Source organism: Phyllostomus discolor, chromosome 7 (assembly GCF_004126475.2).
Source record: "Phyllostomus discolor isolate MPI-MPIP mPhyDis1 chromosome 7, mPhyDis1.pri.v3, whole genome shotgun sequence".
NCBI classification, from domain to species: Eukaryota; Metazoa; Chordata; class Mammalia; order Chiroptera; family Phyllostomidae; genus Phyllostomus; species Phyllostomus discolor.
The window spans coordinates 31567483-31591233 of record NC_040909.2 but is presented as its reverse complement, the minus strand read 5'-3'; the positions used below and the strand labels follow the sequence as shown (position 1 = coordinate 31591233).

The window sequence follows — 23751 nt, the reverse complement described above, 5'->3', positions numbered from 1 at the left end:
CACAGGCCCCTGGACACCAGCCCAGAAGTCGGTAGATTTCTGATGATCCTGAGACCCTCTTCCTCTCCCCAAAGCTTATAGCCTGTGCTCCAGCACTCTGACCATTTGAATGCGTTGCCAAAGGTGCTGAGAGCACCCCTGGATGGGCTCCCTTTCCATCAGCCCCTGGCGAGGCTCTTCCCCTATCCTTGCCCCTCTCCAAGTTCACTACCCAGCTCCTGCCTCAGCATCAATGAGAAGGCCAAGGGCAAAGGTCCTACCTTCACATGTTGGAAAAATAGCAAAAGGAAAACAATAGAACAATTAACTTCAAGGCCCTGCTGTCTCTTACAGATAAGGCACTTTCTCTGCAGCCTTCGTCGATGAAGCTGCCTGCAATTATTCCCAGTCCTCCTATTCAGCCCTTTCCAAAGACTCAACCCCAAGGCCAACCCCTGGTCACTGTCCAGTGAGACCAGGATGCTGAGCGGTCTCTGTCCTCCTCCTCCTCCCCTTCATGTTGTGGCATCTACATCTGGCCAGATGGGCAGAAGCAGCCAGGGCTCAAGAAGCAACAAGGCACCCTGGGTGGTGTGACTCAGTTGGTCAGAGCTACGTCCTATAGACCAAAAAGTCGCAGGTCCAATTCCTGGTCAGGGCACATACCCAGGTTGTGGGTTCGATCTCCAGTTGGAGCGTGTATAAGAAGGCAACCAATCAGTTTCTCATGTCAATGTTTCTCTCTCCCTCTCTTCCTCTCTCTCTCTAAGAGCACTAAAAAAATGTCCTCCAGTAAGGATTAAAAACAAACAAAAAATTGAAGCAACATGGAGCAGAGCATGGCAGGGTCCACAGGGCAGAAGCCAGGGAGGTCCCAAAGGTGAACACCTGCAGGTGGCTCTTCCTCTGGAAAGTGGAACCACGGAGGAAGACCCACAGCAACCCTGCTCCCTACACACACCCCACCACTAACAGCCAGGCACAGATGCCAAGTTGCAGCCATCTAAGCAACACAGCTCAACAATACATTTGAAGAGCCAGATGGACATGCGGCAGAAAGAAAACCAATAATGACCACAGTGGGGGTCTGACTGGTTGGGGCACAGGGCAAAGGCCATGTGCATACAGGAAAATGCAAGAAGGAAAAACCAAGAAGGAAAAACATTCTCCTTCAGCTGGGAGCACAGGTGGAGGGAGTTCTAAAAAGTCTTGGAGAGCCTGGCCATAGGGACCCCAGGGAGCAGACCAGAGCAAGATTGTCTGGTACCTTTGACAGCACCTGGCAGGAGAGCGCATAAACAGGTGGTGCTTAATAGGTGCTCTCTGATATACTTCATGAATAAGCACTGTTTAACAGAAAAAATGCTGAACTGGAGGCAGGGACTTGGGTGTCATCCAACTTGTCAGGACTTCGGTTTGAATCTTAGCTCTTAAGTCAGTAACTTAACGGCTCAAAACTGCAGCTTCCTCACCTGTAAACTTGGGGGATGAATGCATGGACATCAGAGGTATGGGTATCGGTAAATACTCAATGAGCAGATAGGAACTTAATCCAGCCCTGGCTCTAATGCTGCAAGCTATAGGATTTCTGGGGAATTTCTCCCCTTCCCCAAAACTTGTCTCCAGTTCTGCTCCAGACATATCAAGGCCAAGAGAAGAAGCCTGAGCCCTGGTCTGTGCCCTGGGGCTTGGAAGCCTCGGAATCAGTCCCAGAGACCGCAGAAGCTCATGCTAGGAAATAGCGTGGGGGGCCCCTGCTCCCTCACTTGTCCCCACCCATCCTGGCCACCTGTGCCTGCCCATTTCTCTGTTCATTATCACTTCCACTGGGGGATAGAGAAGCAGGGCAAGGGAGTTAAATTCAAATCAGTTATTTTGTCACTTGCTGCCAGGAAGCTGGAGGGGAGAGAGGAGGGACACAGAGCCTCAGGTGCAATCTGCAGGCAGAAATGAGTCCTGGTAATTCTCAGGAAATTTCCTATACGTTTCCACGTTGGCCCAGTTCTGCTACAGAGAACTCTGGGGGAACCTTCCACAAGGGGACAGAACAGCCTCCTGAAGCAGCTGCCAAGGGCGTTGTCTGGGATTTCACCTGATCTAGAGAACATCTCTACTGGTGACAGAGGGAGAAACAGGGCCACCTTCTGCACCACCTTTTTTACCCTTCAGCAAATGGATCATCCTGAGGCCCCAATTATGAGCAGGGTCATTACAGTGAAGCTCAGAACCCCCATCCTCGGCTCTAGGAGTCTTCCCACAGAGCTGAGAAACACTCCATATTTACTGGGGAGTCAGTGAGCAGAAGAATAAGATGTTTTCTTTCTCACTCATAAAGTTAGAGGCAAACTTACAAGCCAATGGCACTTAGAGGCACCTGGCAGACCATGGGACCAGTGGAGATTCATGCCCCTGTGCCCCCTACACAGTCCTTGGCCTGCTGCTGACCAGGGTCTCCTCACAGAGGGCACCAGGCTAAGGCCCTTTTGTTGGCAGCCAACCTCACTGTTACTCATCTCTGTTGAGCTGCCCCTGCAGAAGCCCCACCAGCCTACAGGGACACCCCACCACCATGATTAGCCAGGAGGTCACCATGTCCCAGAATTCGCTTTATCAATAATTGTTAACTTCCCACCACTTCTACCCTGGGGGTGCCCCCGAGCAGCCCCTGGTGTCCCCTCCCCCAGTCTGATTTAACAATGAGAAAATAGGTGCAGGGAGGGGGGGAGCTAATTGTGCACCTGCTTGCTTCCTGTGTCTTAGGCCAGATGGAAAGCAGTTATTCATTAGCTAAGAGTAACCAACCCCTCACCCAGGCCTCCCAGCAAAGTGTGTTCCCATCTCTCTAACCTCCAGAGGAGTGACCAACAAAAGCCAGCAAGGTGACTCAGAACATCAGGTGTCTGGGGTCTTTGGTGCAGCAGGTGGCCCTGAGCTGACCACTCAATGCACCCCGTCTAAGCACAGCCAAACACTGACTGGAGGGGCCAACCTATTGCTACTGCTGAAACGGAACCCCCAGAAGAAGCTGAGGAATTTCTCATGCAACATTTTGCTCTTAAATACGAAATCTCTCCCAGGGCATTGCTTTATTATTATAGTCATTTCCTCAGAGAGGCAGGCATTAATGCTCTGTGTATCCACCACCTTTGGAGGCATGAACATCTGATAAAAATAGTTGGGTTGCTTAAGTGGTGAATGTAAAGAGGGAGATATAAAGTGGGTTCTTCCAAGGAAGCTGAGTCCTAGAAGCTAAGTGCAAGGATATGTTCTAGACCTCAGATGGCAAACACAAGGCCCATGGACTGAATCCGGCCCTCCACCTTGTTTTATCCAGCCTGGCACCTTGTTTCTACCCGGCGGCAGCACCAAGTTCTCGCTTAGCTGTTAACGAGTACTTACATTTATACAGTCCTAAAATTACATCCAGCCCTTTGAAGGCAACCTCAAGGCTGATGTGGCCCCCAGTGAAAAAGAGTTTGACACTTCTGTTCTAGACAGTCAGGTGGGGACAGGAAGGGTACTGTGTGCCCCCCTCTACTGCCTCTAGAATGCATAAGGCACTAAGGCCCGTCTCCTTTGGGGACACTTGTCTGTTTGGGAACATTTCTTCCTTGGACGAGCAAAGATGCTCCCAGTCCTACTCAATTCCTTCTCAGAGGCCATGCTGTGGCGCAGGCCTCCAGCCCTATGTCTTCACATACAAAGGGTGGTAATCAGGGTGGGGGTGGGATAAAGGGGCAGGAAGAGAGCAGGAAACTGGTGCTTGTGCTGAAGTGCTGGGATTATCTGAGCATTTCTCTCATTTCTTCTTCCAAGACCATGGAAACTAGGAATTCCCAGTAAGCAACAGAGTCCCAGTAGCTGAGTTAGCATCAGAATTCCTCCCACCTGTGGATCCTGGCTGATCTGAACCTGTCTTTCTTCTTGCAAAGTCCACAAAAGTAGCACAGTAAGGGGGAGTGGTTAAGAACATAGATTCCAGAACCTGACTGCCTGGGTTCAAATGTAGTCTACTTACTAGTTATGTGAGCTTATCAAACCACTCAATGACTGTATCTCAGTCATCTCACTGAGAACCACTGCCTGAGATGGTGTTCCCCTCTTCTGTCTTTCAAAATTGCCTCCACCCTTTGCCCACACTGGAAACATACTATGCCCCTAAACCTCAGTGTTACTAAGAAGTCATAGAGATTAGTTATAGATGATTGTGTAAATTTCATAATATGAGTGTACCTTTGACTTCAATAGCATCTTTTTTTTAACTAGTACAGGCACATCCTCATAATGTATTTTACCAGTCCAACTTCTAAGGTTGGAATAGGTGAGCATCATGACCTCTGTAGAAAGAAAGACACAGTGGTCAGGTGCATTGGTGATTTCCCCAAGTGACAGAGCTGGGAGATGAAGCCAGAGGTGGAGTACTCTGGCTTCACAATCCAGCAATTTTTCTCCCCCCACAGCTGATTCCAGCCCCATCTGCACAGCCAGATCCCAGTCCTCACTCTCCAACTCCTTCTACTGCCCCAAGTTCATGAAACTCAGTCGACCAACTATAGGATCAGCAGTTTCCAGTAAATGGGTGGATCCATGCACTAGATCCAGAGGAAGGGGTCATGGTGCTATGTCATGGACCCCCGGTCCTCTTCCTCTTTGGTCCAGTTTGCTTTATCCAAGATTACTTCTTGATGGATGGAATGTAAAAAGGTGCCATATCATACCTCCACCTTATGGGCTTTTCCCAAAGCACATCTTGGTAATTAGGACCCATCCTTGTGGGGGGCCAAGGCTGGGGCTCTGAGATCTGAGTCGGTCTGTACAGGTCGACCAAAGGCAAGAGTGGCTGGAACAGGATCCTGTGTGGCCCAGTAGGTCCTCCCTCTGCTCCTGGGCATCACCAGCTGCTGGCAGCTCTGCTCTGCCAACCCAGAAGGCTTGGGCTGGGGCTGGGGCTGGGGCCAGGGCTCTGCAGCTGTTTACATGGCCAAGACTTCTCTCAAGCAACTGCCCAGAGCTGCGTTGCCATACCTCACCAGCATTCCACTCGCTAGCTGGAGTTTGGGGGTTGGGGGGGAGGTGGTGTCCCTGGGGAGTAGCAACTTTTTCATAACGCACAGAAAATAAAATCGGATAATGGATAGGACTTCCTCAAATTTACTTTTCCGTCCCAGATATTTTTTCAAACCTTTGGCGCCTGCTACTGTTTGTAGGCTCAGGCACACTGATGGACACCCAAAACAGATGCACACTCAGCAAACAAATATTAATAGAAAAAAAGCAGAAACAGCCAACAACTGTCTGGCCTGATGGCCTGTTGCAAACACATGGGCTGAGGTTGGCATTTTCAACATGATGTAATGGAGATTTAACTGTGTACAATGGCATTCGATGCCCTTGCATTTCAAGGTGAGGTATGCCACAAAGGAATGCCATAACTTAGGTGTGTATTCATGGGTCAGCAGTTACTACCGAAAACCCACTCTTTGTCAAGCCCTAAGAAATTTACCACCAGATCAAACCCAAGTGCATGTTGAAGGGTGCCAAGCCTAGGACTTCACTCTAGACCACACCAGACAGCAGATCCCCTGGGAGTATTCTGATCAGCAAGTGTCCAGACACTGAGGCCACCTGCAGGTGTATGATCCTTCATGGGCACAGGGGATGGGGCTGGGAGAATGCTATCAGCATTAGCTGTCAGCCATTCGGGATTGCTCCCTCCCAGAAGGGACGACATGCTTGGTCCAGGGAAGCTCCCTCTGAGGAAAGAGTGTCTGCTGCCAGCCCAACGTGTCCCTGCTGCTGCAGAAGCACCTGGAGAGAAGCCCAGGTCCCCCAACCCTGTCCTGAAAGGCAGCTCAGAGAACGCAAGCAGTTGCCTTCTCTCCATACACGCCAGCAGCCCATTCTCACAAGCTCTTGGACATAGTGTGAAAAGGACTTGAAGAAACAGCTGTTTGTCCAGAGGCTGAGGATGGAGGCCTGGCTCTGTAGCCAGGGGAGGTCAGCCTCCCTGCCTCCACAGCCAACCCTGCTACCTTCTGAAAACAGATTTTAAAAGTCCCCTAGAGAGCCTTTTTCCTGTGGCGCCTTCTCTCTCCCAACCGAGCAGAGGCACACACCATCGGCTGGAAATGGAGAAGGGGGGTGAGGAATGCTCTTCTTTCAGTGTGAGTTTCCCGCACTCCAGGTCAACTAGCCCCAACCTTAGCTTCCTTCCACACTGGCTGTGGGGGGGAGGGGGCGCAGCAGTCTCATAGGGCCCTGCCTGCCTCTGATCACCTCTCCCCACCTGGCCTCTTGGCTGACACTGTCCCTTTGTCCCTATCCTGGCCTGGGCTAAAGACTTGACTGGTCTTTGATCTGCTTGCCCTGGGTGACAAAGCCCCACTGAAATCCCCCAGAAACCCTTGGAGGAAAGCAGACAGACAGACACGTAAGTGACTGAACGCACAAGGAGAGGGGGGGCCCTGGCCACAGCAGAGTTTGGGAGATCTGCTGTCCATGGAAGCAGCTCATTGATCCACTTTTCTGATCATTATTCCTCACTCATCACAAACGGATTGACGCTGGCCTCGGCCCAGCCAGGCAGGCGGGAAGGCGGCTCTGTGTGAGCAGAGTAGAAAACGAACCTGCCAGTGTTCATTCGAGGAGAGGAAGGAGTGAATGGTGTGTACTATCCCTGTGCACTGGGCAGGGACTGTGGGGCTGCTTTAATATTCTGCTGAATGTGGTGTTTCTTTTAACCCTTGCTGGAGAGATCTGCAGCCCAGAGAGGCTCCTTCCTGCCAGGCTACTGGCAAAGTTTCTGGGCTGCTCGGAGGGAAGGGCCACAGCCCCCATGGCATGGGCTGCTCCAGATGACCTGGCTGACAGGACCTGTTCAGGGCTAGGCAGGCACCAGGCCACCCTCCCTCCCACAGCTCCAGCCAGCCAGCAGACAGGCAGCTCTGGCTACCCAAGAAGAAGGGTTTAAGGAGGAAACCATACACTGCCAGACACCTGGTGTGTTCCCACGCATTCGCTCTCCAAACAGTTTCATTCCCAGGCATGTGCCCTCCTTCATCAATGGAGAATCAATGCCAAGATCAAGCTCCCAAAGTGGGCACCTATCTGCTCTGGGTGGCCCAGCCCCTGACCCTTTCTGAAAGGCGCGGGGAGAGAAGCAGGCAGGACACAGGGCCCCAGCGCTAAGTCCCTTCTCGCTTCGCCCGCCCGTTGCAAATGCGCGCTGACCCAGGCTGTCCTGACAGGTTTGAAAGTGTCCGTCGTCTTGCTTGTCCCATTTCAAATGATCTCTCACTGGCTCCAGTAAGTCAAACCCAAGCATCCCCGCTCCACACCACTCCAGACCCTGCCCGTTCGCAAAAGCACCCAAAAGGTCAGTGGAAGGCGGAAGGCGGAAGGCAGACAAAATGTAGCCACCTTTGAAAAGCAAGTGAGAGCTTTCTAGGCATTAATGGCCGCACCCCCACGCCGCCACCAGAACGAACGTGGGATATGGTGGTCTTCACTGGAAGGTGAGGGGGATCTTAGCTCCACCTTAGGGTGCCGAATGCCAAGCTTTGATTAGAGAAGAACAGCGCTTTCCGGAGGGGTCAGAAACGCGGAACCACAGCGGGCTTTTTTGGGTGGATGTACTACTAAACAACCGGTAACAGTTCCGTGGGGAACCCTGCAGCTCAGTGGACCGAACTCCCAACTTGCGAGGAGGCAGGGGGCCAGGAGCTGCGCCCCTTCGGTGCCTGGTGCCCGTGGAGTTCCACTAGGCTTCCGCCACCGGGCAGTGCGGCTGTGAGCTGGGCTACGGTGGCAGCAGTGCCGGCCCCTCACGCCCAAGAGTTGCTTCCACCCCGGCACTCAACTCCGCGCTAAGGCCAAGCTGCGTTCCCAGCGAGGGCCCGCGGCCGCCGCCGCCGCCCGGCTGCAAGAAGGGCGGGGAGAAGGGGCGGGGGCGGGGAGCCGGGCAGGGATTTCCCACAGGGATTCGCGGGCGCCGTGGAGCAAGGGTGCTCCGGCTGCTCCCCGAGGTGCCCGCAGCGCGCGCTTTCCTCCACAGCTGGAGGCACAGCCAAGGCTCAAGTGGCGGGGAGAGTGTCTCTGTCCGTCAGCTCCTGGCGCCGAGTCCCCTTCCAGTGGGCAAAGGAGACGCTGGGCGCGTTTCAGCAGCACGGAACACCCACCACACCCCGGTTCCCAGGCTCAAGAAGTGACAAAGGTGTCCACCTCGCCCAGGCTGACCCAAGAAAGATGAAGCCCGGCAGGCTCCCGGACCATCCGGCTGTCCCCAAAGGCAGAGCCAGTGAACTCAGCCCCTCTCCTTCGACAGCCACTTTCGGGGTACCAGAGCAGCTCTAACCCGCCTAGCCCAGAATCCTGCAGCGGGCAGACGCCGAGTTGAGTAATCGGGGAGGTGGCGCGCGGTCGCCTAAGCGCATCCTTGCCCAGGGTAGGAAGGGAGCGGACCCACTCCCGCTCTCCAGGGGCTGGATGGTCCAAGGCGCCCCTTCTTCCCCTACGCCCAGCTCTGTTCGGAACTAAGGAGCCTGCACCGCAATGCAGCGGACTCCGCGTTCTCCCAGCCGAAGCTGCGGGAGACCGTGGCTGCCGGTGAGTACCAGCCGCGGGAGCCAAGGGGCTCCGAAAGCCAGCGGGGACGCGCGGGTGGGTGCCGCCCCAGCCCGGCGCTCGGCGGCGGCGGAGGCTCCTTAACAGCCTTGCCCCCGGGTAGCGGGATGCGAACGACCCGAAGCTACCAGAGAAGCCCCGGGGTACCGCCGCCAGCAGCCAACTTGCTCCGCGAAGGGTACGTTACCTTCCATCGCGGCCACTGCGGTTGCCAGGAGGAACAGCAGCAGGCAATCCAGGGCCATCGCCGGCCCGCAGCCCCCAGGCCGAGTCCGAGCCGAGGCTGCCGCGCGGGGAGGGCGCCGGGTCCCGGAGCGCCGCTGCGCTCCCCGCGGGTGGCTTCTCCGTATCCTTTCGCGCTCTCGCTGGGACAGGACTCCCTGGAGCGCGGCGTGGGCGTGGGCGGGAGTGTGCGCGCGTGGGGCGGTGCGGGCGCGCGTGGGTGTGGGTGTGCATGTGTGTGTGTGTGTTTATGGGAGAGGTGGGTGTGTGCGTGCGTGCGTGTGTGAAAGAGAGAGGGCGAGGGAGTGCGAGCTGGTGAGAGCGCGAGAGTGCGTATGCGTCCAGCTGTCACATTTGCGAGCTACAGCGGAGCCTACGTGAGGACGAAGCCGGCCAGACTGATGAGAGAGGGAGTGGGATCCCCCACCATCAGCTCTCTCCCCACCCCTAACACCTCCTGTCCAATCAAGGAATCAAACCTGCAAAAATCTCTCGTCCAATCAGGCGCGAGCACCTCCTTACCCAGGCATTGTTAGTTTAAGAAAAACTTTTGCGCGCAAGGCGTGAGAGAAGGCTGGGTTGGCGCTTGGAGGGGTCCGGGCTCCCCCTGGTGGTATACTCCGAGAAATGCACCGGTCGGTCCCAGCTCCCCAAGCCCCGACGCGCCTAGCGAAGGAGCAGGCCTTAACCATTTATAGCCTACCCAGGTCTGGATGAGCTTTAAGTAATCAAATTTATCTTCTTTCATCTTCTCAGCGAGACTTAACTTTAACTACCCTATTTAGTGCAATCCCGTGGCACAGCCTATTCCTCCTTTTCATAACACTTCACTGTCTTACGCTGTATTTTTTTACCAATCAATTGTTTGTTGTGGGTCTCCCCACCCCCATCCCTTATTAGAATTGGGTCTTCACTCTTGGGGTTCGTGTTTATTTTGTTCACTACAGAATCCCAAGTGCCTAGAACGGTGCCTGGCCCGTGGAAAATGATGGGATATCTCTGTTGAATGAAGGAATAGGTTCAGAGAATCTTTGGGTTCAGACACTGCTGCTCCAGGGTATTCAGGAACTAGAAATGCTTCCTGTCCAAACGCTGTTCTTTTCCTCCAGAAGTCTCTGGCTGCCTTGAGGTTTCACTTCTGAAAGCATTCCGTGAGCATTACAGAGGGCCCTGACCACAGAAGATCCGATTGGAGGGGGAGACCGACAGTCACATAGTTCTCTATAAAGAGAGAATGCAATGGGGCTAGTAGAAGGTTATGCAAAGTGGGGCACCATTACTACGGGTTAGGCTTGAACATGGGTTGGAAGGACATACATTGGCAGCAACAGAGAGACAAGGCATTGGAGGTAGGAGAGACTGTCTCAGCCTCATCTCCCACAGCTCTGCTTTCTTTTTTCTGTCTCTGGAGGTAGCCAGAGTTCTAGTCCAAGGACCCATCTTGAGACTGTAATGTTGTTATGCTGGAGACACTCTTCACCCTATCACCCCCACCCCAGACCTGAAGATGGTCTGGTCCTACAGTGGAGACAGCTGTCTCTTCTCCACCAAACCTGTGCTGGGTTTGTTAATGAACTGACAGTGGGCAGATGTGATGACCCCTCCTATGCTCCCCACCCTCCTCTTTGGGTTTTGCTCAATCTGTTTCCCACCCTGTATGTCCAGTGTCTCTTTGACTGGGACCACTCCTCCTCAGTCACAGCTGGACCCTCTCCATCCTGATACTGCTTTGCTTTCCCCGCTGACTCCAGCTGCCTTCCTTGCCTCGTCCCTTTATTACTCCCTGCTCCCTGCCTCAGCACCTGAAGAAAAGATCCCATGGGCCTCCACCCCCTTGTCATCCTCCTTCACACCATGCCAGCTGCCCTCTGCCCTGCCAAACATCAACAACAGTGCCCTAGCATCTCTGGAGCCATCACCCTTGGAATGACCCACTTTACTCTCAGTTACCCATCGTCCTCCTGGATCCTCAGCACTCTCTGTTATCAGTTCTCCTGGGCTCTTGTCTCATTTTCCACAGTCCTGATTCTCCTCCTCCCTGTCCTTCTCCTTCTTAGTGTTTCCCCTGTTTCCTCTTCAGTTCTCAAAAGGGATCTCCCTCAAGCTCCATCCTCGGCACTTCTGTTCCCTGGGCCCATGAACAACTCTTTGTCAGCTCCACCTGCTCTTCTGCCTCTAGTACTCCCCTCATGGATGGATGCATGGATGAATCTCCAGCTCCTCTCCTTCACTATAGCACAGTCTTTTGAGAGGCATGGTGGGCAAAGTCTCCCTTTGCCACAATCTCCTCCCAGTGACCTTGTCTCAAGGCTGTGAGCCTGTCCCAATTCCAGCCCACACTGCCTTCCCCTGAACAACTGGAGAGTCTCAGAATGGTCACCAAGCTTTCATCCCCTCCCCTTTCTAATCCTTCTGCACTCCTGCCAAACTAATTTTTCTCAAGCCAGGCTTGATCTTATCTCTTCCCTGAACAGAAGGCTAGTGGCTCCTCACTGTCTGCCCGAAGAAAGACCAACCACTCTGGCGTAGCATCCACAAGCTCCCTGGAACCTGCTTCTCAGCCCTGGCTCTGCCAGCCTCCCTTTGGCCTGGGCTGCTCAGACAGCTTGATCCCCTCACCATCCCCACATCTACACCCACACACAGGCTCTCCTTTCCTTGCAGCCAGCTGGTCATGGACTCACCCACTTACTCAACAAGTATTTGTTGAATACCTACTATGAGTCAAGCAGCCCTGCTCTAGGCTGTGGGGACACAGGTCCTGCTCAGAGGGAACTTACAGTGTAGTGAAGGATGATGATGACTCCAGTGGTGGGGAAGACTGGAGAATAAAGCAAGGTAACAGCCGAAGAGCAATTGTAGGTAGTTGGATATTATAGGGAATGACTGTGTGTTGAGCACTTTCTACATACAGAAGGACCAACTGTTCTGGCATGGCATCCAGATTTCTGAATGCACTGCACTGGATGTTTACATGCAAAACTGAACTGAAGTGAATGGAACTTCCTGCCCTCTATTTCTACTCAAACGTCCCCTCTCCCAGGAAGCTTTTGTGTCCCTCAGCTGGTCCCTCTTGCTCACAGTCTCATGCTGTGTGTCTGCATGGGTTCTGAGTGGCTTGTCCAGACCTGGCTGAAGACAGAACTTACATTATCCAGCTGCAAAACATCACTCCTAGGAGGATCCAGGGAGACAAAAGTACTAGGATCCCAAGGACAACCCCACCAAGGTCTTTCAACATGTGCAGGCAAATTATATAAGAATCACCATCTTAACATCTGATCTCCATGCCCCACCCCAGGGTTTAAGGTCAGTAGGGATGAGGTAGGGACACAAATGTAATTTTAGGCCCTACCCCCATTGATTCTGCTGCACAATGAGCCTTAGGAGTCCCTGCTCTTGGTCTATGAGTTTAAAACTTTGCTCTGAGGCCTTCCCCCAAATGGGAAAGTGTGGGAGGGGATCAGGGGATGGAGCTTCCCATTTCCCCTCTATTCTGGCACCTTTTTTTACTGGACATCTGTATCAGGTTTTGTTTGGAGGAAGAGTTCTGTGGCAAGAAGAAAAGGAAGTAGGGGGAAAGAAGGAGGGATTAGAGGAGAGGGTTGGATTGGATGGGGATGGGGCACATTGACTGATTAGCATGTGAGGATGATTTTAAAACATGCTGGTGGCTCAGGTAAGAATAGCATCAGTTTAGGCCTTTTATTAATTTCCCTAATAACCCAGGGGATTGACTTTTCTTGAATAAGCTAAGTATTAATTTAGTTGTACAGCAGAGTGATCTTTCTCTTGCAATGGGTTATGATTTGTAAATATACCCAAAAGCACCATTAGTCTGTGATTCCAAGCCTGGGTGCCCACTTTCCCCAAACCATTTCCTTGGCTATTTTTTTTCCTCTCTGATGTCAAATGCCCCCTTGTTTTTTTGATTAATCACCCAGCTATTTGATATCACTAAATCACTCCTTCAAAGTGACAGATGATTGCCTCCAAGCCAGCAGCTGAGGGCTCTCAGGCACCCAAGGGTGACTTGACCCTTTTGCTAAGACTCAGAGGCCCCTCTGGCTGGAAGGTTTGAGGGCAGCCAAGCTGTTCAACCCACCTCTAAATGGTTTTGTGTCTAAAATGTTGAAAAGCATTTCTAGAGAAAGCAATTGCACAAGTTCCCTTGATAATTCTTTACATTTTGCAGCTTTCCTATCAGAAAGTTCCTGCTTGCCTCTAACCTACAGCCATTTTGTGGTAGTTTAAGCCTGTTTTCTTCATTCTACTTGGTATTACAAAACACAGACAAATATTATCAAGAAGATGATCACATGGGTATCTTGTACATGGGAAGGTATTAAGTTGCTCCCTTATCCCATCTTTTAAAAAAAATATTTCTTAACTGCATAAATTAAAGGATTAGTTATACACTGCATGACCCAAGCTACCTTTAATTAGATTCTTAAGCTGCAAGATAAATTTTCACCAATTCTCTTTAGAGAGGCACATGCACCAGTTATGAGTATTTAAAAACATTTTTAACAATGGATAATAGACAAATAACAAATAGCTTCCTCTCCCTCTTTTGATCTTTCAACATTTATTTAGCAGCAATTCTGTGCCAGGTGACCGCAAGGTGCTAAGGGCCCAGATATATCTGTGGCCCAGCCCTTCCCTTTAAGGATTCCATGATCCCTAGGAAGACAGGTATTGAAATGCCTTGTGGGACACTTCACAAAATGGCCTCTGGCTAGAGGCTTTCAACAAGCCTCTCCTTGTTTCTCAGGAAAATACCCCAGTGAATAAAGACAAATACGAAGACTCACCACTAACGAGGTGAATGAACACTGACAGACAACCTAATTGCCAGGATGTGGAAGGAACTGACAATACATACTTACAAGGTAAATGAAGCTGGATGGAGAAAAACCTATCAGGAACATATATGACATATGCCAAGTTCTCTCCTATAAAGAAAATCTGCTTTTAAAAAATAGGTAGGAAGATATGTTGTAATCTGCTCTCTGTCTGTACCTGACTCAGATATCCAGAATCTCCGCTAACCAGAGAATGGAGTAAATATCCATCACTGTCGCTGCTTCGGCTTTAAAACAAACAAAGAACAGCTGCCCCTTGTCATCCTCATTCCTTCCCCCAAGATCATCTTATACCCAGGAGGAGCCTGAAAACAGGCAAGACCACTGGGCACAAGGATGGGCTGATGAAGATGCTGTGCATCTGGGGTGAAGAATGGTCAAAAGACTGGAGCAGGCACGGCAGTGACTGTGGGAGGTGTGCAACCTGCTGAGTGTAGTTTTGCTGTGACACATCAGATTGGAGCACCAGAAAATTGGGATGGTGACTGGAGAAAGATGTAACCTCGGTAGAGCAGACATGCACTGGATGAAGCCTGTTGACAAGTGGCAATTGAACACTGGCTGGCACTCCAGGGTAGATCTAAAAACATGATTCAACCACAAAGCAAGCAGGGAGATGCAGGGCCCAGGGCCAACTTGCTCACCCTGTCTAGCAAAAAATAACTGCAAGAACTAATGAGTCTCTCAGTACTCAAGGAGGAGACAAGAGGGGTCAAGACAGACTAGGGGCCTATTAGACACTGCAGGATAAAGAGTAGGAATAGCTTCTCTAAGACCCAGAAGGACAGCATCCCTTTGAAAATGATGCTTACACACTTGAGAGGCATTTTCAGGAAGTTTCTTGTCATGTATGAAGACAAACTCCATGAAACACAAACAAGCTTTCTAGGAAACAGGTTAAGCAGAAAAGGGAAGAGAATGAGTAAAGGGAAGAGAAAAAGAGAAGAATTTAAGGAAACAAAAATGCAATAAATGCAATATCGGAATCAAACTCCACACTGGTATGGAAGGAAAGAACACATTTGTCGCTGTTGGACATTGAATAGATGATGTGAAAGACAAACTGGAGAATCTTTCCAAGAATGCATATAAAATGGACAGAAAAGGAAAAATTTTGAGAGAAAATACATAATGTGTAGAAGACAGACAGTAGAGAATAAACGTATATAAAATTGGGTCAGTTAGTTACAAGGGGCTAGGGACCTGCAATAGAATCACTATCATTAACTTCATAATATTGAATTCCAAAAGAAAATGGAGCCAGAGCTATAGAGTTTTATAAGGGGAAATTTGTAATTATACACACACACACACACACACACACACATCCAGCAGGCATAAAGCAACAGACATCTTCAGGTCTTGAAAAATTTACAACAGTTCAAGAAATTATTTGAGAGTATTATATATTCCAATTGACAAGGAAACAAGGTTTGGTGGCAAGCAATAAAGTCAATTAAAATACAAGTCTAAATGTTTGCCAACTGCTTTTAAATTGAATTAAAATGTCAAAAGTAGTCTCAGTAAAGAATACATATGTTGTTAAAATTCTAATTACAAAAACCTAAATGTAACAGCTCAAATTATATTAATTAAGACCAAGTAGAAAGGGAATGTAAGGAAGGAGAGCAAATCTATGTTAAATTCCTTGTTCACACAAGGAATTCAGAAGCTTTTTTATGCTTGAATGTCTTAATTTCTGAAATTGGTTTAAAATAGAATTGGCTTAAAAAACATTTTAATATACTTTAAAGAAGTATGTATGCTTTTGAAAACACTGAAGATGAAAACAAAATATGGCCCCTATGTTAAAAAAAAAGAAATTGAAAAAAGTAAATGTTATTTTTTTAAAATAAGTTTATTGAAAACATCAGAAATTATTCCCAATAACAAATATAAATGAATTCAATCTTTTTCTTGATCCTCACCTGAAGATATGTTTTCATTGATTTTAGAGAGAGAGGAAGAAAGAGAGAAACACCGATTAGTACCCAACCAGTGGTTGAACCCAAACCCAGAAACTAGGTACGTGCCCTGACTGGCGATCAAACCTGCAACCTTTTGGTGTATAGGGTGATGCTCCAACCAACTGAACCACCCGGCCAGCGCCACTCAATCTTGCTTGAAATATGTCTTCGGGATGGGAGCCTGAGGAGCAACTGCTGCCACTGAGGCAGAGGGTCACACGAGAATGTGACAGATAATGGAAGGGTGAGTGTTTCCTTCTGACCTTGGAATAAGAGACTCTTAATGCCCAGATTAATCGAGTCATGCACAGATTTAGGATCCTGTGGGGCCTTTTCCTTCTGTTTCGTCACTGGCTCAGGCATGCCGAGGGCAGTTCGTGTGGGGTCCTCGTGGCAAACGAAGATGGCTGCCCCCTGGGTGAAGGCAGTGCGAGGGTGGTCGGACCTAGCACTGGGCGTTCGGAGTGCTGTTCCGCGGCTTCCAAGGTTGATCCGGGTGAGGGGGAGCTACTATGGCCCTGAATACAGGGATCCGCACAGTGACAAGGAACATTCCCTCAAGCCCTGGGCAAAGTGATGAGGAACAGAAGTTTGAGGGTGAGCTCAGGAAGACAGCTTATCAAAGCTGCCCCAGCGATGAAAACAATCTCTGGACTGGAAGTCCCATTGATCAGTAAATTCACCAACATGACGCCTCATGACACAGACTCTGGATGCTCTGCAAAGGAAGCGGTTTGAGAAGTACCATGCTACTTCTTCAGAGGAACAGGCAACCACTGAATGAAACCTCTATACCATCTTCCGCCAAGCACTGAAGAACCATGAACTTGTGATTGAGCTGGTACCCGCCCTCAAGGGTGGCCATTTCCACCAGATCCCCCTGCCACCATCTGACCACGGTCCTTGCTTCCTGGCCATGAACTGGATGATTACTGAGTGCACGGAGAAGAAGCAGGGGCGGATGCTTGATGCCAGAGAAGCTGTGGCATGAGCTGCTGGAGGCTTTTCACAACCAGGACCCTGGGATCAAAAGGAAACATGACATGCACAAGATGGCTGAAGCCCACCGTGCTCTGGCCCACTGCGGCTGGGGGTAAGGGAAGGGGGGCTCCAAGAGGAAAGCTCAGGGCTCTCTACTGAAAGAGGCAACCTGAGCCGCTGCTACATGAAAACTACCTGTGCTAAATGTAGTTCCTTTTTAAGGGCAGGCAGGCCTCACAGAAAGGATAGAGCAATATGTTTATTGCTTTAGTCCTTCCTTTGTGAGCTACAACTTGCTCTCCCTGCCCCATCTCCTTGCAAAGAAGCAATACATGGACTTGGATTTCCTCAAAAAAAAAAAAAAACTTAAACGGCCCATCCCGCCATCTCTTCCCTGGGTTAGGGTGGACACTTGGGTGATGAAAGGAAGCATTTTAGTATCAGAAAGATGTATTAAAACATTCCCACCCTGCACTGTAGCATGTAGTGCAGTGCTGCCACTCATTAAAACCGGCTGCAGGGAATAAAATTTTTTTAAAAAGAAAAAATAAATAAAGGTCTCTTTGGCTGAAAAATAATATCATATTTTACCTAAAACAAAGAAATAAATAATTAAATAGTAAAAAAATAACTTTTATTTGGGGTAATATAGGATAACCCACAACATTCCTATGAAACACATTTAGAACTCAGTAATATGTAAAATAGTTGCTTTTCAATATATTGCAGAACCCATAAAAAGTATTCCCAAGAGACTAGAAACAAAGAAATACTAAAATCCTGAATGGTAAATGTGGGAGTTTACACTGCAGGGTGGGTGGGAATTAGTCCTTGGTCTGGGAAATCTAATAATGACTTGAATTTTAATGTACGTTCATTGGAAACAAGGCTTTGAATGAATGCAAGACAGCAAGTTAGAAATGAGACCACTGCATAAGCTAAGGCTTCAGATTACAATGACTTTATTGAAAAAAGGGACTAGCAGAAAACTTGCCCATTGTCATAGAGGAGAACCAGGAAGCTTACATCTCTGCTTGGGCTCAGGGCATGAGAGAAAATACCCTCCCCTTGGAATTCTTATCATAAGCCTTCCCTCACACAGGTTTGGAGTTCAGATTTGTACTACTTGATCTCAGATCTCCCAGCCCAAGAACTCAACTGAAAAAAAAAGCAGTAGTAACTTCATAGGTGAAAGGAAATGCAAGATGAATATAACCTCCATAAGATTCTCACAAATAAAGGCCTGCCGAATATGAACTCACCATCCAAAATCACAGAACACGTAAATAAATCTACCATGAATGAGATTCAGCAGACAAATCAAACAGGATTATACCCCTATTATTATAGAGCTATAAGAAGAAAACTTTAACAATATTTAAAATTATAAAACAAAAATGAATCAATATACATATAAAAATCTATTGCTTTTCCAAACATCAACAAGAAACAATAAAAATAAGTCATTTTTAATAATATGACATTTTAACAGCAAAATTTTTGGAACAAATCTAAAGAAAGCTTTTAAAGGCCTGTATGGAAAAAACATAAGACTTTTTCAAGAGAATATTTAAATAACTGAGGAGATTTACCATATTCCTGGATGAGAAAACTGATAGTAACTCTCTTCAATTTTAACTGTAAGTTCAATATAAATACAAGAAAAGTATCTACAATTTTTTGAAGAATTTGACAATTCAAGCCAAACTGCAAAGATAACCAAAACAATTCTGAACAGAAGCAGAATGGAGGGCCTTGCCTTACCCACCATCAACACTTATGATAAAACCGCCACAATTAAAACATGGAACTGGTGTGGGGATTTAGCACCAACGTGTACATGAAAAATCCACATCAAGGGAAGCATTACGAAGTACTGGGGAACTGTTGCTGTAAATGTTTCAGTAAATGTGCTGAAACAGTTTGAAAAATTAAAATTAGACTTCTCTCTCATACCAAATATAGTCAATTCCAGGTGGATTAAACACAAATATGAAAGGCAAAACTTTAAAGCTATTTTTGAAGAAAATATAGGAGAATAATTTAATGAGGTGGGGTAGGTAGAAGAGGATTTTATAAATAGGACACAAAAAGCACAAGTTATAAAAGAAATCATGGATATTTTTGACAATGTAAAAGAAAACTTGGTACAAAGAGACACCATAAAAATAGTTAAGCCATACACTGGGAGAAAATACAGGGCAGGGCAAAAGTAGGTTTACAGTTGTTCATATGGAAAATAATATGATAATTAATAACTAATAATACAAGAATAAACTGCGTTTTCTGTACTCACAACTGTAAACCTACTTTTGCCCACCCCATATTTGCTACCCATTTAATCAAAAAGTATTAGAATCTAGAATATATAAAGAATTACAAACCAAAAAGAAATAAACATTTTAAGAAGTGCCCTATTACTTGCTTTGCAGGACATTTATTAAAATTGGGATGATACAGAAATTAGCATGGCCCCTGCACAGAGATGACGTACAAATCTGTGATGTGTTCTATATTTTTAAGCTAGACACAAAAAGACAAATACCATATAATTCTACTTACATGAAATATTTAGAGTAGGCAAATTCATAGAGACAGCAAACAGAAGTTACCAGGGTCTTCAAGAAAAGGTTATGGGGAGATATTGCTTAATAGGTAGAGCTTCTGTTTTGAGGGGTGATGAAAGAGTTTTGGAAACAGATAGGCAACATTGTGAGTGTAATTAATGCCACTTAATTGTATACTTCAAATAGTAAAAATGCAAATTTTATATATTTTTAAAATATAGAAATATATGTTTTATATATTCATATATTTTTAAAATATATAAATATGTTTTATATATTCATTATATGTACTTAACCACAATAAAAGAGCACCCAAATTATTCAAGAGCACAAAAGATTCAAATAGACATTCCAGGTAAAAAGAAATATGAAATGACCTAACAATATTTGAAGATTTACAGCTTCACTTGCAAGTGAAAATACTTCTCACCTGCCAAAGCAAAAATAATGTCGGACAACAGCTAGGGTTGGTAGAATATGGAGCAACAGGAATTTTCATATATTGCTAGTAGGACCATCAATTGGTTCAAACATTTTAGGTATGAGGATGGCATCATTCAGTGAAGTTTAGTATGTACTTCCTTATATAAGAATTAGAGTAAATACAGGCTGCCATAATAAAGATACTAACAATAAAATGCTAACAAAAAATGACCAGTCTCAAAGCTTATTATCCTGATCAATGGAACAACTTTGATCCTCACTGTCACCCAGGTTCTGAGTTCTTTTTAAGTCATTGTTCTCCCATCATCCAAGACTCCATCATTTTCTACAAAGTTGAAGTTGGGTTACCACCACACTTGGGTTTTGCAATGTGCAAAGAGAAAAGAGAGCATGAAGGAGGTATATCCATTGCTATTAAGACTCTGACCCCAAAGCAGCAGAATGGAAAGCTTCTTAGATTCCATTGGTGAGACATAGTCACATAGCCCCATCCAGCTGAAAGGCAGCATGGGAAGATGTCCATTTGAACACCGTATGTGAAGATGGGGAGCATGGATTTGAATGGACACCAGGCAGTCTCCATTGTGCTCCAGAAATCAGCAACTTCACAGCTCCTGCCTGTGTACACTAGGAGACGTACACAAGAAAGTTCTCAGACACACAATTTATAAAAGGAAGAAAAGAAAAAAAAAAAAAACAGGAAACAGCCCAAAAATCCAACATTGTCCAACAGAAAAATAAATCATGGCATATTTATATACCAAAGCAAAATGAATGAATTATTGCTGCAAAATTGGGAAGATGCTCCTAAGGCAATCTTAATATTCAGTTGAGTGGTAGGTATTAATACTCAAGTTGTATGCATATGCATATATACATATGTGTACCTTATATTTATTATTTTGTGTATGCTTACAATAACAAGGTCACCTCCTCAAAATGAACTAAATATAACTTTCACCCAATAGGCTTGTAAAAACAAATGTTTGTTAATATTAAGTGTAGGCAAGGATGTGGGCAGATGGACAGTAAAAGTATAAATTAAAGTTTTATTCTTTAGGGCTTTTGAGGAGGATCTAACAAACCCTAATTTGCGTATTCTACGAACCACAGTTTCACTGCTCAGCACTAACCTAGAGAAACAACTGTGGAGGCATATAAGGAGGGAATATATAAAGATGTTCAGTGAAGCACATTTTAAAATAGCAAAAAGAAACGAGAATAACCTGAGGGCCATTAATTAAGGAAATGACTACCTAAATTATAATCCAGCCATTCTAGTAAATACAGTGCAAGAGTAAAAAAAGTGATGTGGAACTATTTGTGCTTAACATGAGTCAATCTTTAAGACCCAATGTGCAGAACAAACAAGGAAACATTCTTAGATTTCCCACAGATCGGGGTACATGTGTATCTTTTATTTGTTCTTTAAAAATCCTATATGAGGGACTATTGTTTTAAAACCAATAAAAGAGATTTGACCATCTAAATAAAGCTAAAGAAATGATGCAGCCCATCCATTTCTTCAAAAATATGTATTGAGTATGTACACTGTGTCAGTGTCTGGGATACAGTAGTGAATTACAAAAAATAGAAGAGTCCCTTCTCTACAAAATCCAGTCATTCAAAGGACTGAATTTCACCAAAAGTGAAACCTAGAAACCTCAGTACTAACAATTGCATGTATTTTCATTAAGCAAACACTACAGGTTTAAATTTTTTTAATTGAGTCAACTAGAAAAGTCCAGTAATTGGTCAAAAAGCCTTGGTTTTACCCATCTGAAAATTGATGTTAGTATATATCCTGCTCAAAAGTCAGTTAGCAGGCACTTGAGAGTGTAAAATCTGATCATTCTCTTTATGAAGTGCTATGTGTGGTTGATCAAGGAGAAGAAATGAAGGTGATTTATCTTGCTCTTCACAAAAGTCTAAGGCATGAAAAGCTAATCATTATAACAGGAAATTTAGTCCAAATCAAAATACTGTTAGATAATCACACAACTAATTGGAGAGTGAGAACTGAAAGAGACTTATTAATGGTAAAATCCACAAGTACTCTTCAAGGAGGTCAATGCAGAATGTGTGTCCTTTTTAACACCTACACCAGAACTCAATAATGCAATAGGAAGCACGCTGGTTAAATCCATGTTTGCCACTCATTGTCTTTTTTAATCTTTCTTTTGAAAAATTAGAATTACTAGTAGCTGGCTTTTCTAACAATAAATAGATGAATTTCAGATCCATAAGGTTGGCTCTGATCGTACCACATCTGAGTGAGGCTGTCTTGGTTCCCCAAACAGTGTCAGCATCATTGTCATGGTCTGCCCATCTGCCATCTTTCTGTCAGTATCCCGGGTGGCTTCAAAGACCTTAAAACACTGGCCTGAAAGTTCCTCCAGCACCTGAAGCAAGTGGTCCTGATTCCTACCACCTCTTGACAGCATCAGACACTGCCCTACTTCTGTGGTCTCCAACTCTGGAAACTTCCCCCTTGGACCCAGACCTCCCAGACTTCCAGCACACCCCTCTCCTCCATCCTCATCACCACCCTTTAGCTTCGTCATGAACCTCAGTGCTCAGCCCCAGCTCAGCTTCCCCACCTCATCAAGAACATCAGATGTTTCTGGCTTCACTCACCTCTTAGTCTAGCCTAGACTAGTCGAGCCCCATGGTCAGGCCATTTCAACAAAGCCAGGTTTACCACCAGAGTTGAATTCCAGTATGGTAGCCATGAGCCACATGTGACTCCTGAGCACTTGCTATGTGGCTAGTCCAAACTCAAATGCATTTCCAGCATAAAGTATACTGAAATTTGTACCAGACTTCAAGGATTTAGTATAAAAATGTAAAATACCTCACTGATAATTTTTATATTGATTATATTTGACTTGATAGTTTAATATATTATGGTAACTTAAATAAAAATTAATTTCACCTGTTTCTTTTAACATTGTAATGTGGTTACCACAAAATATATAGCTTATTTTGCATCCCAACCAGCTGCTGACTAGAACTATGGAGAATAGAATCTGGCTTTCTGGGGCCAAGAGATGGCAAAAATTAGGTGGTTGTCAAGGTCCCACAGAAGTGAGCTGTGGTACAGAACATCCCAGAGGGGTGGGCCACTGTGCAGGAGAGGTGAGTCAGAGACCCAGCCCTACAATACAACAGATATCTCTGTCCACCGACTGAGGGGCAGGGTAGTGGTTTGCTGAGGGAGCAGCTGATCATGTTGGCAATACCTGGTGTTTTTGCCATTTCCACTGCTAGTGTTCACTGTGCAGACCTGATGCAGAGAAGAAAAGGGGCTGGGGCAGGCAGAAAGCCCCATGCCCACAACTGAACAACAGCAAGAGTGAGAAGGCTGGAAAAGACAGGCCAGGTCATTCTAAGAAGAGGGGTACCGTCCCACAGAAAGAATGATGAAGAGAGAAGCAGTCACTATCAAATAACGCCAGTTATAAAAAAAATAACCTCTGGAACCAAATGAATAAATGAAAACTTAAATATACTATCAGGAGATTTGAGGTTGCCTTGCCCAGGTGACTTAGTTGGTTGGAGTGTCGTCCCATATACCAAAAAATTGAGGGTTTAATCCCCAGCTGGGGCATGTATGGGAGGCAGCTGATTGATGTTTCTCTCTCTCCTTCACTCTCTCCCTTCCTCTTTCTCTAATTAATAAAAACATATCCTCAGTGAGGATTAAAAAATAATTTTTTAAAAAAAGAGAGAAAGAGATATGGGTCTTTCATATCCTGGAGATCTGTCTCTCATTCTGTGTCCCAGAATTAGACCCTGAGACTAAGGGTAGAATCCCAGCCTTCACAGAGATGCACTGGGTGCTCTGGGCTCACCGAGACCCCCTTTACTGGCTTTGCACCTATCCTCCAGCTTTAAGGATACAACAGTCCATGCCCCTCTTCAGGGCACTCCTCAGAAAATGTCTAACTGAAGTGGGGGTTCCAAAGGTCTTCACCTTGACTCCAGAGGGGACCAACTCTGGAATACTATTTGTGCCCTAGAGCTCCCCCAAAGCTGAGGCTGAAGCCAGTCTCCAGCAGAGACTACAGCTTTGCTCAGCTCCTTCCCCAGTCCCATTCTCCC

General features: G+C 46.7%; 1 protein-coding gene, 1 non-coding gene and 1 pseudogene across 2 annotated transcripts in view; 2 read left to right on the top strand and 1 right to left on the bottom strand.

Annotated features, from left to right (window-relative positions):
* Nucleotides 1-9231, bottom strand: part of EPHB1 (EPH receptor B1) — a 417402-nt gene extending 408171 nt beyond the window's left edge. The window contains exon 1 of the mRNA XM_028518706.2: nt 8789-9231. Coding sequence (XP_028374507.1) covers nt 8789-8846 — 58 coding nt within the window. The 5' untranslated portion in view covers nt 8847-9231. The remainder of the gene's footprint in view (nt 1-8788) is intronic.
* A 6650-nt stretch (nt 9232-15881) lies between these two features.
* On the top strand, nt 15882-17161 carry LOC114501314 (annotated as a pseudogene).
* Nucleotides 17162-19047: 1886 nt separating this feature from the next.
* Nucleotides 19048-19156, top strand: LOC114502163. The gene has a single exon (XR_003685017.1). It is a non-coding gene; the product is annotated as a U6 spliceosomal RNA (small nuclear RNA).
* Nucleotides 19157-23751: the final 4595 nt, after the last annotated feature.